The following is a 16,832-nucleotide window of genomic DNA, read 5'->3' as shown; positions in this document are numbered from 1 at the left end:
ACTCCCTCACCCTCACTCACTCACACACAGTCCTTCACCATCACACACACGCACACTCCCTCACCCTCACACACACACCCTCACCCTCACTCACTCTCCCTCACCCTCACTCACGCTCCCTCAACTTCACTCACACTCCCTCACCCTGACTCACACTCCCTCACCCTCACTCACACTCCCTCAACCTCACTCACACTCCCTCTGACTCACTCACACACCCTCACCCTCACTCCCTCACCCTCACTCACACTCCCTCACCCTCATTCACACTCCCTCACCCTCACTCACACTACCTCATCCTCATTCACATTCCCTCAGCCTCACTGGCACTCCCTCACCCTCACTCACACTCCCTCACCCTCACTCACACTCCCTCACCCTCACTCACATTCCCTCAACCTCACTCACACTCCCTCAGCCTCACTCACACTCCCTCACACTCACTCACACTCCCTCAACCTCACTCGCACTCCCTCTTCCTCACTCACACTCCCTCACCCTCACTCACACTCCCTCAACCTCACTCACACTCCCTCACCCTCACTCACACTCCCTCACCCTCACTCACACTCTCTCACCCTCAATCACATTCCCTCACCCTCACTCACACTCCCTCATCCTCATTCACACTCCTTCACCCTCACTCACACTCCCTTGCCCTCACTCACACTCCCTCAGCCTCACTCACACTCCTTCACCCTCACTCACACTCCCTCAAACTCACTCACACTCCCTCAGCCTCACTCACACTCCCTCACCCTCACACACACGCCCTCACCCTCACCCACTCTCTCACCCTCCTCAATCACACACATTCCCTCACCCTCACACACTCACACACACATCCTCACCCTCACTAACACTCCCTCAACCTCACTCACACTCTCTCACCCTTACTCACACTCCCTCACTCTCACTCACACTCCCTCACCCTCACACACTCACACACACTCCCTCACCCTCACTCACTCACACACACTCCTTCACCATCACACACACGCACACTACCTCACCCTCACTCACACTCCCTTGCCCTCACTCACACTCCCTCAGCCTCACTCACACTCCTTCACCCTCACTCACACTCCCTCAACTTCACTCACACTCCCTCACACTGACTCACACTCCCTCTGCCTTACTCACACACCCTCACCCTCACTCCCTCACCCTCACTCACACTCCCTCACCCTCATTCACACTCCCTCACCCTCACTCACACTACCTCACCCTCATTCACATTCCCTCAGCCTCACTGACACTCCCTCACCCTCACTCACACTCCCTCACCCTCACTCACACTCCCACACCCTCACTCACACTCCCTCAACCTCACTCACACTCCTTCACCCTCACTCACACTCCCTCAACCTCACTCACACTCCCTCAGCCTCACTCACACTCCCTCTCACTCACTCACACACCCTCAACCTCACTCGCACTCCCTCTTCCTCACTCACACTCCCTCACCCTCACTCACACTCCCTCAACCTCACTCACACTCCCTCACCCTCACTCACACTCTCTCAACCTCACTCACACTCCCTCACTCTCACTCACACTCCATCACCCTCACACACTCACACACATTCCCTCACCCTCACTCACTCACACTCCCTCACCCTCACACACACGCACACTACCTCACCCTCACACACCCTCACCCTCACTCACACTCCCTCACCCTCACTCACACTCCCTCAACTTCACTCACACTCCCTCACCCTCACTCACACTCCGTCACCCTCACTCACACTCCCTCAACCTCACTCACACTCCCTCTGCCTCACTCTCACACCCTCACCCTCACTCACACTCCCTCACCCTCACTCACACTCCCTCATCCTCATTCAAACTCCCTCACCCTCACACACACTCCCTCACCCTCACTCACATTCCCTCACCCTCACTCACACTCCCTCACCTCACTCACACTCCCTCACCCTCACTCTCACTCCCTCGCCCTCACTCACACTCCCTCAGCCTCACTCACACTCCTTCACCCTCACTCACACTCCCTCAACCTCACTCACACTCCCTCAGCCTCACTCACACTCCCTCACCCTCACTCACACTCCCTCACCCTCACACACATGCCCTCATCCTCACCCACTCCCTCACCCTCCTCAATCACACACATTCCCTCACCCTCACACACTCACACACACACCCTCACCCTCACTCAATCACACACATTCCCTCACCCTCACACACTCACACACACTGCCTCACTCTCACACACACGCCCTCACCCTCACCCACTCCCTCACCCTCACTCACACACACTCCTTCACCCTCACACTCACGCACACTCCCTCACCCTCACACACACGCCCTCACCCTCGCCCACTCCCTCACCCTCCTCAATCACACACATTCCCTCACCCTCACACACTCACACACACACCCTCACTCACACTCCCTCACTCTCACTCACACTCCCTCACTCTCACACACTCACACACACACCCTCACCCTCACACATACTCCCTCACTCTCACTCACACTCCCTCACTCTCACACACTCACACACACACCCTCACCCTCACTCACACTCCCTCAACCTCACTCACACACCCTCACTCTCACTCACACTCCCTCACTCTCACTCACACTCACTCAGCCTCACACACTCTCCCTCACCCTCACCCACTCACACACACTCCTTCACCCTCACTCACACTCCCTCAACCTCACTCACACTCCCTCAGCCTCACTCACACTCCCTCACCCTCACTCACACTCCCTCACCCTCACACACATGCCCTCATCCTCACCCACTCCCTCACCCTCCTCAATCACACACATTCCCTCACCCTCACACACTCACACACACACCCTCACCCTCACTCAATCACACACATTCCCTCACCCTCACACACTCACACACACTGCCTCACTCTCACACACACGCCCTCACCCTCACCCACTCCCTCACCCTCACTCACACACACTCCTTCACCCTCACACTCACGCACACTCCCTCACCCTCACACACACGCCCTCACCCTCGCCCACTCCCTCATCCTCCTCAATCACACACATTCCCTCACCCTCACACACTCACACACACACCCTCACTCACACTCCCTCACTCTCACTCACACTCCCTCACTCTCACACACTCACACACACACCCTCACCCTCACACATACTCCCTCACTCTCACTCACACTCCCTCACTCTCACACACTCACACACACACCCTCACCCTCACTCACACTCCCTCAACCTCACTCACACACCCTCACTCTCACTCACACTCCCTCACTCTCACTCACACTCACTCAGCCTCACACACTCTCCCTCACCCTCACCCACTCACACACACTCCCTCACCCTCACCCACACACCCTCACGTTCACTCACCATCCAACACATACTCATACACACCCCCTCACACACACTCCCTCAACCCAACTCACAATCCCTTTCCCTCACACACACTTCCTCAACCTCACCCACACTCCCTCAACCTCACTCACACTCCCTCAACCTCACTCACACTCCCTCACCCTCACTCACACACCCTCAATCTCACTCACACTCCCTCAACCTCACACACAGTCCCTCAACCTCACTCACACTACCTCAACTTCACTCACACTCCCTCACCCTCACTCACACTCCCTCACCCTCACTCACACTCCCTCACCCTCACTCACACTCCCTCACCCTCACACACACTCCCTCAACCTCACTGAAACACACTCCCGCACCCTCACACACACTCCCTCGCCCTCACCTCTCACACTCCCTCACACTCACTCACACTCCCTCACCCTCACACACTCTCCCTCACCCTCACCCACTCACATACATTCCCTCACCCTCACCCACTCACACACACTCCCTCACCCTTACACACTCACACACACTCCCTCACCCTCACTTACACTCCCTCAACCTCACTCACACTCCCTTACCCTCACACACTCCATCAACCTCACTCACACTCCCTCACCCTCACACACACTCACTCAACCTCACTCGCACACACTCCCTCACACACTCCCACACACTCCCTGACCCTCACCTCTCACACACCCTCACACTCACACACACTCCCTCACCCTCACTCACACTCCCTCAACCTCACACACTCACACACACTCCCTCACCCTCACCAACTCACACACACTCCCTCAGCCTCACACACACTCTCTCACCCTCACTCACTCACACACACTCCCTCACCCTCACACCTTCACACTCACACACACTCCCTCACCCTCACACACTCACAATCACTCCCTCACCCTCACACACTCACACTCACACACACACTCCCTCACCCTCACTCACTCACACACATTCGCTCACTCACACACTCCCTCACCCTCACACAGTCCCTGACCCTCACCCACTCACACGCACTCCCTCACCCTCAACCACTCACACACACTCCCTTCCCTTCACCCTCACTCATGCTCCCTCACCCTCACTACACTCAGTCACCCTCACTCACTCACACACAACACGCCACCCTCACCCATTCCCACCCTCACCCACTCGCACCCACTCTCATCTACCCTCACCTACTCACATCACATCACTCTCTCACCCTCAGCCATTCACACCCACTCCCTCACCCTCTCCCACCCTCCTTAACTCTTCACCCACCCTCTTTTTCATCCACTCTCACCCTCACCCATACCACCCACTCTCAACCTTACCCTCCTTCACCTACACCCAACCTCACCGTCACCCACTCACCACCCTGTCCACCCCCCCCCCCCCCCCCCCCCACTCCGGCTCCTCTCAAGTCCCCCGAGAAACTGATCCAAGGTGAAAGTTATCCAAACACGGGTAACCTGCGCAGTTAAGGACGGTATTAGGTACAGGGCGTGCTTATTGATGCAACCATCAATTCACTTGAGACAAGAGTAGAAGTAAACTGTGGCTTTAATCAACTTAGAACAGTGCCTGCCTGCGACTGATCCAATACTGAGAGCCGTCTGCAGGTCGACTGCTCTTTATACCTCGCTTCAAAGGGAGGAACCATGGGCGGAGCCCATACAGGCCCCAACATGTTCCCCTATGGATAATGCCATACAATAGCCCATAGGAGGAGCCCACAAGGGCAACAGCACAGATACAAATACAAGGGCAACAGCACAGATACAAATACAATGGTGGGTTATTGGCATAATACATTCACCACATTCACCCCCTGTTAAAAAAATGAAGTCCGGCGGGGGTGATGGGTTCATAAGTTCAGCCGGTCCGACGCACGGATTGTGCGCTGTGATCGCCGAAGCTCTGGCGTTGTTGCTGGCCCGGGTGTCGAACTCGTCCGTGCTGGCATCGGTAGTGAGGGTGCCGGTGCAGGTACAGACGTGGACTCCGGGAGCCTCTCTTCTGGAGCTTCATTCCTGTGGATCGGTGAAGAGGGGATGGCGGGCGGGAGGGAGCACGGGAGCCATATAGGGGTGGGGACGCTAGTCATGGTAGGTTGGGCGGGATATGGTGGAGGGGCGGTGGCGGTGGTGGTGGTTGTGGTGGAACCGGCGGGAGCCAGGTCCCGGAGGGAGACTGTATCCTGTTGGCTATCAGGGTGTTCAATATAAGCGTACTGTTGGAGTGTAGGAGCTGGACCCTCTCTACCAGAGGATCGGACTTATGGCTCCTGATGTGCTTTCTGAGTAGGACTGTCCCCGGTGTCTTCAGCCAGGATGGAAGCGAGGCCCCTGAGGTGGATCTCCTAGGGAAAACAAATAGGCAGTCATGGGGGGGTCTCATTTGTGGCCATGCAAAGTAGGGACCTAATAGAGTGGAGCGCATCGGGGAGGACCTCCTGACAGTGAGAAACTGGGAGATTCCGAGACCACAGGGTCAGTAGGACGGTCTTCCAGACCCTCTCCACCTGTCCGTTTCCCCTCGGGTTATAACTAGTAGTCCTGCTCGAGGCGATGCCCTTACTGAGCAGGTACTGATGCAGTTCGTCGCTCATGAACGATGAGCCCCGGTCACTGAGGACATAACTGGGGAAATTATTGGGCAGCACGGTAGCACTGTGGATTGCACAATTGCTTCACAGCTCCAGGGTCCCAGGTTCGATTCTGGCTTGGGTCACTGTCTGTGCGGAGTCTGCACGTTCTCCCCGTGTGTGCGTGGGTTTCCTCCAGGTGCTCCGGTTTCCTCCCACAGTCCAAAGATGTGCAGGTCAGGTGGATTGGCCATGATAAATTGCCCTTAGTGTCCAAAATTGCCCTTAGTGTTGGGTGGAGTTACTGGGTTATGGGGATAGGGTGGAGGTGTTGACCTTTGGTAGGGTGCTCTTTCCAAGAGGCGGTGCAGACTCGATGGGCCGAATGGTCTCCTTCTGCTCTGTAAATTCTATGATAATCTATGATAAAATCAAACAGGGTGAAGACACTATGTAGGGCTTTAATGACGGTGGATGTGGTCATGTCGGGGCAAGGGATTGCAAAGGGGAAGCGGGAGAACTCAGCAATAATGTTGAGGAAATATGTATTGCGGTTATCGGAGGGGAGGGGCCCTTTGAAATCGATACTGAGGCGCTCAAAAGGCCGGGATGCCTTCACCAGCTGGGCCTTATCTGGTTGATAGAAGTGCGGTTTACACTCCGCACAGATCTGGCCGTCCCTGGTCATAGCTCTGACCTCCTCGGTGGAGTAGGGTAGGTTGCGGGCCTTGATAGCGTGGATAAGCCGGGTGACCCCCGGGTGGCAGAGGTCATCGTGGATAGCCCGTAGTCGGTCATCTTGCACGCTGGCGCATGTGCCGTGGTACAGGGCATCTGGGGGCTCGTTGAGCTTCCCAGGACGATATACTATATCGTAATTACAGGTGGAGCGTTCTTGATTTTGCCCCGCTGCGTATTATCGAACATCGTTGGTCGGTGACGAGGGTAAACATCCTACCAGCGAGGTAGTGCCTCCAGTGCCGTACGGCTTCCACGATGGCTTGGGCCTCTTTTTCGACTGAGGAGTGCCGAATTTCGGAGGTGGTGAGGGTGCGCGAAAAAAGCGCTACTGGTCTGCCTGCTTGGTTGAGGGTAGCGGCGAGAGCGACCTCTGATGCGTCGCTCTTCACCTGGAAGGAGTCAGACTCGTCTACCGCGCGAATTGCGGCTTTGGTGATGTCCGCCTTGATGCAGCTGAAGGCCTGGCGGGCCTCAGTCGCCAGTGGGAAGATGGTGGCCTTGATTAGTGGGCGGGCTTTGTCCGCATTGTTCGGGACCCACTGGGCATAATATGAAAAGAACCCGAGGCACCTTTTCAGGGCCTTGGGGCAGTGGGGGAGGGGGAGTTGCAGGAAGGGGCGCATACGGTCAGGGTCGGGTCCCAGAACCCCGTTTTCCACGACGTAGCCGAGGATGGCTAGTCTGGTTGTGCGGAAAACGCATTTCTCCTTGTTGTAAGTGAGGTTTAGGGTTTGGGCGGTTTGGAGAAATCTCTGGAGGTTGGTGTCGTGGTCCTGCTGCTCATGGCCGCAGATGGTGACATTGTCCAAGTACGGAAATGTGGCCCGCAGCCCGTACCGGCCCACCATTCGGTCCATTGTTCTTTGGAACACCGAAACCCCGTTCGTGACGCCAAAGGGGACCCAGAGGAAGTGGAAGAGGCGGCCGTCTGCCTCAAAAGCCGTGTAGTGGCGGTCCTCCGGGCAGATTGGGAGCTGGTGGTATGCAGACGTCAGAGCCACCGTGGAGAACACCCGCTAGTGTGCGATTTGGTTTACCATGTCTGCAATCCGGGTAAGGGGGTACGCATCGAATTGCGTGTCCCGGTTTATGGTTTGGCTGTAATCTACAACCATCCGGTTATTTTCCCCGGTCTTGACGACCACCATATGAGCTCTCCAGGGGCTATTGCTGGCCTCAATGACTCCCTTCTGCAAGAGACGCAGGACATCGGATCTGATAAAAGTCCTGTCCTGGATGCTATACCGCCTGCTTCTGGTGACGACTGGTTTGCAGTCGGCAGTGAGGTTTGCGAAGAGTGGGGGAGGGTCGACTTTTAGGGTCGCGAGGCTGCATGTGGTGAGTGGGGGTAGGGGCCCCCAGAAAGGCCACATATGGGGGGAAATGGCTGAGTGTTGGGGATGGGTTTGAGGGGGACATGTGGAGGGTGGAGCTGAAGTGTAACTCAGGGTCACCATGTAACCTGTTGGATTTAGATGGGAAGCGAATACTCACCTTGCTAACATGTCTTCTCTTTTACCCGCCTGCAGAGAATGAATTTGGGAGTACAGGCAGGAATGCTTCCTGTCTACCTGGCCGCAGCTGCCATTGCAGATGCACGGAGACTGGAGGTACAGGGCCTGTTTAGTGAAGGCCCTGCACAGGAGGTGTCTGCTCCAAAAGAGCAGGAGCCAGCCACTGAGTGCTGGCCGGCCAACAGGCCGAGCTGGAGGCGCGAAAGGGGTGCTGCCACCTCAGTGCCTGCTCTTTGAGGAGCTGCCGGACTTGTGCCCACAAAGACAATGGGCAACTAGGGAGACCATGCACCACCTGTGTCAGATGAAGGTGCACCTGGCATCTCGGGGGTATTGAAGTGGATACCTGCTCCCGGGCGTCGTCAAGGCAATGGTCGCCTTAAACTTTTATGCCTCTGGGTCTTTCCCGGGATGGAGAAGGAACTATCTGGGATCCCTCAGATATCCACACATGTGTTCTTCCGCGCTGTGACGGATGACCGATGTGCCCAGGCAACAGACCTTCAGTCTGGACCATGCACACCAGAATGCCCAGGCAGCAGCATTTGCGACCATCGGAGGAATGCCCAAGGTCTGGGAGTGATTAATGGCACACATGTCCCTGAAAAAGTGGCAGCTCATCGAGGGTGAGGGGGGGGGGGGGGGGGTGCCCCTCATCAATCGTGAGGGAGGGGGGCATCAATCATGAAGTGGGGAGGGGGTGCCCCTCATCAATCGTGAGGGTTTCCACTGTCTGGAAGTCCAGTTGGTGTGTGACCATCAGCTGCACATCAGGCACCTCTACGCCTGTTACCCAGGCAACCTGCACGACGCATACATCCTGGCACCCTCCGGCGGTTCCCGTCACGTTCAAGGTGCTTCCTCGGGTGAGGGATTGGCTCTTGGGCGACAAGGGTTACCTGCTAAGGTGTTGGCTAATGATGCCTGTCCAGAGGCCCCAGCCCAATGTGGAGAATCGCTATAACGATGGCCATGCAGCAACAGGAGCATCACTGAGCGGTGCATCGACTGACTCACGATGCACTTCCGATGCCTGGAACGCTTCAGTGGTCCGCTCCAACATAGCCCCAGGAGGGTCACGAATATCATGGTGGCCTGCTGCATGCTGCACTACATTGCTCAGCAAAGGGAGGACATGATGGAGGAGGAGGAAGAATGCCAGGCTTCGTCTGATGAGGAGGATGCTCCAGGGCTGCTGCACACGGGGATAGCCTCAGCACCTCCAGATTTGCCTACTGGGAGACCTGGCCACTGGCAGCTCCACCAGCCTGTCCTACCTCTCCAAACTCTCTACACCCCCCACCCCCTTCCAGGTGGCCCCTTCCCCCAGGCCGCTCAGATCCTCACTTGTCCTTCCGCCCTCACTCCATCCCCCCACCTCCAGCAACCCCTTCCCCCTCCGAGTGTCCGCCCAGCATCACGACAGGGCACTCACCCTGGGAAGGCACTGTCAGCCGCATCAGTCCCGGGACAGCTGATGATGACTCCTCGCTGTGAGATCAACTCTGGCGCTCCTCATCGTTTACCAAAGTCTGACTCCAGCTTCAGGATCACCTTCCCCTGTCCGCCCGGGGGGGTCCCTATATGTGTGCTGGCCATTCCGTTTTATGGGCCCATTATCATCTGAGGTGGGGGGGGGTGGCGGTGAGTGGATGAGGGGTGGTGGCTATGGAGATGGTGAGCGGTGATGGATCAGTCACTGGGTAAGCACTCCGACAAGGCCGCCTCACACTTCCGGCCCCATTACCTGCCGCTCATAAATTGCCCCTTCGTGTCCGGGGATGTGCAGGTTAGGTGGGGTTATGGGGATAGGGCAGGGGAGTGGGCTAAGGTTGGGTGCTCTTTCGGAGGGTCGGTGCAGACTCGATGGGCCGAATGGCCTCCTTCAGCTATGTAGGGATTCTACATCATCCAAAGTTGTCTGAGAGAGTCCCCGCTGCAGGGTAATTGCTCATCGGATGTCCCAGGCAACTACCGTGATGTCCTCGCGTGGGGGCATCCGAGTGGTGCACATCTTATGGTCTAGCTCGGACAGATGACCATCCCCTCGTGGCATTGGTTGAAATTTGATTTGCTGGATTGGGATTTCGTTGACGGCTGTTGCCTAACTACACAAATTGATCCATTTCCTAATCGGGGTTGGCGCCACCTGGGACAACTGCAGCCAACTCCTACCAGAGTCTTAGCCATGCTTTAACTCTACCCATACTGTACCCGCTGTCCAATCACCCTTACTGGAGACCTCATGGTTCAGTGGGTAGCGTTCCTACCTCCGAGTCCGAAGCTCCTGGTTCAAGTCCCACCCCAGGACTGGATGGCCAAGGAAGGTGGGTTCATAACTCCCCGAGCAGGCGCCAGAATATGGCGACTAGGGGCTGTTCACAGTAACTTCATTTGAAGCCCTGACTGAGATCCTCCCATTCTACTTCAGTATTCATGACTTTTATCAATATTGTAATTCCCCCTCCTTTTCCACGTCCTTAAGTAAGGACCTGCAGCCTGGGACACTAAATCTGTGCTCAGGTTGGAGTCAGTTCTCTGGATTTTGCCACTACTCTTCATAAGATATGGATTTTCGGATTACCTCAAAATCTTTTCCCTTCTCAAAGGAGGAGGGGAGGTCTTCTGGTGCGGTGAGTAGTGGTGTCCTTGTCCCTCAGTCAGAAACTCTGTGATGGAGTCTCACTGCCGGGACCTCATGGCTATGGAAGGTGCATTCACGGTCTGGCCAAGCAGCTTGATAATTAATCTGCAAATCTTTGCAAAATCTCTACGGCAGGTGATAAGAGTGGGAGGGGCTCCTGGTCAGCCATGTTTGACATGGAGAGGCAACAGGATGGCCACCTTTTCTGGGGAAAGTTAACTATGGAAATAGACATTAGTTGTTACTTTTACCCATGAGCCACCGGGCACAGGAAACCCTCTGAGTCGAACAACCGGATCCCAAACGGCTCATTCACATCCAGAATTATCCAAATCAGTCAATAGAATGTAACACTAGACTCTTGATATTTTCATGCATTTATTTTAACGAGCTGTGACAGAAGACTTTCTTTATTGCGGCCCCCGCCATCTTAACAATGCAGAGCTAGCTATTGGAAGAGTCCCATGCTACGTAGTGTTGCAGCGAGTGGGTTTGATCGTCAGAATCTCCTCCATCTTTACAAGTCGCAAAAGTAAGTGTAATAATTGATCCATTTTCCCATGCAGTTCTCAACCCAGCTGCTCCTGCAAAACCAAAGCATCAGAAACACAAGGTCAGTCAGAGAGAAGCAATATTTATTTGTCATTGACTGAGGGTTTGGGTTCATCTTTCCCTGGCGCTCAAAGGTTTCCCCCCCACCCCCTCCTCTCCTGAGGGGCTTGTCTCTTCGGAGTGTGAAGAAACCCAGACATCACCCAATTCGGGAAGCTTTCCTCGTGCCCAGGCCTGTTGCTGAGACCATTCGGCCTATTGTGTCCGTACCAGTTCTCCACAAGAGCAAGTCCCCTCGTCCCACTCCCCTGCCTTAACCCTGCAGTTTCCAATTGGACCCACTGCCCTGCTCCTTCTCCAGAACCCCCTTTTGTCATAATCCCAACGAGGACCATGGGGAAGCTTCATTGATCTCTCGCGGGACCCGTGGAGTACAAGCTCCCCAGTTAGAGGGCAGATGCCAACCACCTGTGGCTGGCGATGAGCAAAGGTTAAAAGCAGGCTCAGATCAGGGCTTTGTGAGATAGGTTCTCCCAGCTAAGATTGCATTGGGAGTGAGATGCTGCGTTACACAGACCCTTGTAAATGCTTGTAAATAATCTATATTACATTGACCGTCAGTCTCCTTTGCGTCAATATACCTGTAGATTGTTTCTTTACCCTTCATAGAATCATAGAATTTACGGTGCAGGAGGAAGCTATTCCATTTGGCCCATCTATTGAGCACCCTATTGAAGCCCACATATCGACCCTATCCCCGTAACCCAGAAACCCCCACTTAACATTTTCTTTTGGACACTAAGGACAATTTAGCATTGCCAAATCCACCTAACCTGCACGTCTTTGGACTGTGGGAGGAAACCGGAGCACCCGGAGGAAACCCACGCAGAACGTGCAGACTCTGCACAGACAGTGACCCAGCCGGGAATCAAACACGGGCCCCTGGAGCTGTGAAGCAACTGTGCTGACCACTATAGAACATTACAGCGCAGTACAGGCCCTTTGGCCCTCGATGTTGCGCCGACCTGTGAAACCACTCTAAAGCCTCACTGTGACACTCTCTATAACACACCCTCACTGTCACACTCTCGAGAACACACCCTCACTGTAACACTCTCTCTCTATAACACATCCTCACTGTGACACTCTCTAAAACACACCCTCACTGTGACACTCTCTATAACACACACTCACTGCAGCACTCTCTATAACACACCCTCACTGTGACACTCTCTATAACACACCCTCACTGTCACAATCTCTATAACACACACTCACTGTGACACTCTCTATAACACACGCTCACTGTGACACTCTCTATAACACACCCTCACTGTGACACTCTCTGTAACACACTCTCACTGCAGCACTCTCTATAACACACCCTCACTGTGACACTCTCTATAACACACCCTCACTGTGACACTCTCTTTAACACACCCTGACTGTGACACTCTCTATGACACACTCTCACTGTGGCACTCTATAACACACTCTCACTGCCACACTCTCTGTAACACACCCTCACTGTGACACTCTCTATAACACAACCTCACTGTCACAATCTCTATAACACACACTCACTGTGACACTCTCTATAACACACGCTCACTGTGACACTCTCTATAACACACCCTCACTGTGACACTCTCTATAACACACTCTCACTGCAGCACTCTCTATAACACACCCTCACTGTGACACTCTCTATAACACACCCTCACTGTGACACTCTCTTTTACACACCCTCACTGTGACACTCTCTATAACACACTCTCACTGTGCCACTCGATAACACACTCTCACTGCCACACTCTCTGTAACACATCCTCACTGTGACACTCTCTATAACACACCCTCACTGTAACACACTCTATAACACACCCTCACTGTAACACTCTCTATAACACACCCTCACTGTGACACTCTCTGTAACACATCCTCACTGTAACACACTCTATAATACACCCTCACTGTGACACTCTCTGTAACACACCCTCACTGTAACACTCTCTAGAACATAGAACATAGAACAATATAGCGCAGTACAGGCCCTTCGGCCCACGATGTTGCACCGAAACAAAAGCCATCTAACCTACACTATGCCATTATCATCCATGTGCTTATCCAATAAACTTTTAAATGCCCTCAATGTTGGCGAGTTCACTACTGTAGCAGGTAGGGCATTCCACGGCCTCACTACTCTTTGCGTAAAGAACCTACCTCTGACCTCTGTCCTATATCTATTACCCCTCAGTTTAAAGTTATGTCCCCTCGTGCCAGCCATTTCCATCCGCGGGAGAAGGCTCTCACTGTCCACCCTATCCAACCCCCTGATCATTTTGTATGCCTCTATTAAGTCTCCTCTTAACCTTCTTATCTCCAACGAAAACAACCTCAAGTTATCAGCCTTTCCTCATAAGATTTTCCCTCCATACCAGGTAACATCCTGGTAAATCTCCTCTGCACCCGCTCCAAAGCCTCCACGTCCTTCCTATAATGCGGTGACCAGAACTGTACGCAATACTCCAAATGCGGCCGTACCAGAGTTCTGTACAGCTGCAACATGACCTCCCGACTCCGGAACTCAATCCCTCTACCAATAAAGGCCAACACTCCATAGGCCTTCTTCACAACCCTATCAACCTGGGTGGCAACTTTCAGGGATCTATGTACATGGACACCTAGATCCCTCTGCTCATCCACACTTTCAAGAACTTTACCATTAGCCAAATATTCCGCATTCCTGTTATTCCTTCCAAAGTGAATCACCTCACACTTCTCTTCATTAAACTCCATTTGCCACCTCTCAGCCCAGCTCTGCAGCTTATCTATATCCCTCTGTAACCTACTACATCCTTCCAAACGATCGACAACACCACCGACTTTATAGCACACCCTCACTGTGACACTCTCTGTAACACACCCTCACTGTCACACTCTATAACACACCTTCACTGTGACACTCTCTATAACACACCCTCACTGTCACACTCTCTGTAACACACCCTCACTGTGACACTCTCTATAACACATCCTCACTGTGACACTCTCTATAACACACCCTCACTGTGACACTCTCTATAACACACCCTCACTGTCACACTCTCTATAACACACCCTCACTGTGACACTCTCTATAACACAACCTCACTGTCACTCTCTATAACACCCCCTCACTGTCACTCTCTATAACACCCCCTCACTGTGACACTCTCTATAACACCCCCTCACTGTGACACTCTCTATAACACAACCTCACTGTCACTCTCTATAAAACCCCCTCACTGTCACTCTCTATAACACCCCCTCACTGTCACACTCTCTATAACACAACCTCACTGTCACTCTCTATAACACCCCCTCACTGTCACTCTCTATAACACCCCCTCACTGTTACACTCTGTATAACACACCCTCACTGTGACACTCTCTGTAACACACCCTCACTGTCACCCTCTATTACACCCCCTCACTGCCACCCTCTATTACACCCCCTCACTGTTACACTCTGTATAACACACCCTCACTGTCACACTCTCTATAACACACCCTCACTGTGACACTCTCTATAACACACCCTCACTGTAACACTCTCTATAACACACCCTCACTGTAACACTCTCTATAACACAGCCTCACTGTGACACTCTCTATAACACACCCTCACTGTCACACTCTGTATAACACACACTCACTGTAACATTCTCTATAACACACCCTCACTGTGACACTCTCTATAACACACCCTCACTGTAACACTCTCTATAACACACCCTCACTGTAACACTCTCTATAACACACCCTCACTGTGACACTCTCTATAACACACTCTCACTGCAGCACTCTCTATAACACACCCTCACTGTGACACTCTCTATAACACACCCTCACTGTGACACTCTCTATAACACACCCTCACTGTAACACTCTCTATAACACACCCTCACTGTGACACTCTCTTATACACCCTCACTGTCACACTCTCTATAACACACCCTCACTGTAATACTCTCTATAACACATCCTCACTGTGACACTCTCTATAACACATCCTCACTGTGACACTCTCTATAACACACCCTCACTGTCACACTCTCTATAACACACCCTCACTGTGACACTCTCTATAACACACCCTCACTGTGACACTCTCTATAACACACCCTCACTGTAACACTCTCTATAACACACCCTCACTGTGACTGTCTCTATAACACACCCTCACTGTGACACTCTCTATAACACACCCTCACTGTGACACTCTCTATAACACATCATCACTGTGACACTGTCTATAACACACCCTCACTGTGACACTCTCTATCACACACCCTCACTGTGACACTCTCTATAACACACCCTCACTGTGACACTCTCTATGACACACCCTCACTGTCACACTCTTTATAACACACCCTCACTGTGACACTCTTGATAACACACCCTCACTGTCACACTCTCTATAACACACTCTCATTGCAGCACTCTCTATAACACACCCTCACTGTCACTCTCTATAACACACGCTCACTGTGACACTCTCTATAACACACCCTCACTGTGACACTCTCTATAACACACCCTCACTGCCGCACTCTCTATAACAGACCCTCACTGTCACACTCTCTATAACACACCCTCACTGTCACTCTCTCTATAACACACTCGCATTGCAGCACTCTCTATAACACACCCTCACTGTGACGCTCTCTATAATACACTCTCACTGCAGCACTCTCTATAACACCCCCCCACTGTAACACTCTCTACAACACATCATCACTGTAACACTCCCTGTAACACACCCTCACTGTCACTCTCTGTAACACCCCCTCACTGTCACACTCTGTATAACACACCCTCACTGTGACACTCTCTATAACACCCCCTCACTGTCACACTCTGTATAACACACCCTCACTCTGACACTCTCTATAACACACTCTCACTGTGGCACTCTATAACACACTCTCACTGCCACACTCTCTGTAACACACCCTCACTGTGACACTCTCTATAACACACCCTCACTGTAACACACTCTATAACACACCCTCACTGTGACACTCTCTATAACACCCCCTGACTGTAACACTCTCTATAATACACCCTCACTGTGACATTCTCTGTAACACATCCTCACTGTAACACTCTCTATAACGCACCCTCACTGTGACACTCTCTGTAACACACCCTCACTATCACACTCTTTCACACAACCTCACTGTGACACTCTCTATAACACACCCTCACTGTCACACTCTCTGTAACACACCCTCACTGCAGCACTCTCTATAACACAGCCTCACTGTGAAACTCTCTGTAACACACCCTCACTGCAGCACTCTCTATAACACACCCTCACTTTGACACTCTCAATAACACATCATCGCTGTAACACACTCTATAATACACCCTCACTGTGACATTCTCTGTAACACACCCTCACTGT

At 53.0% G+C, this 16,832-nt stretch overlaps 1 protein-coding gene across 1 annotated transcript in view; it reads right to left on the bottom strand.

Moving 5' to 3' along the window:
- Positions 1 to 11,190: 11,190 nt before the first annotated feature.
- LOC140428715 (lysozyme C-like) overlaps positions 11,191 to 16,832 on the bottom strand; it is a 28,577-nt gene continuing 22,935 nt past the window's right edge. The window contains exon 4 of the mRNA XM_072515440.1: positions 11,191 to 11,409. Within this exon, the coding sequence (XP_072371541.1) occupies positions 11,343 to 11,409 (67 nt within the window). The 3' untranslated portion in view covers positions 11,191 to 11,342. The remainder of the gene's footprint in view (positions 11,410 to 16,832) is intronic.

Source organism: Scyliorhinus torazame, chromosome 8 (genome assembly GCF_047496885.1).
Source record: "Scyliorhinus torazame isolate Kashiwa2021f chromosome 8, sScyTor2.1, whole genome shotgun sequence".
In the NCBI taxonomy this organism is placed as follows: Eukaryota; Metazoa; Chordata; class Chondrichthyes; order Carcharhiniformes; family Scyliorhinidae; genus Scyliorhinus; species Scyliorhinus torazame.
The sequence above is the reverse complement of the archived record's forward strand: the minus strand, read 5'-3'. Positions and strand labels throughout refer to the sequence as shown.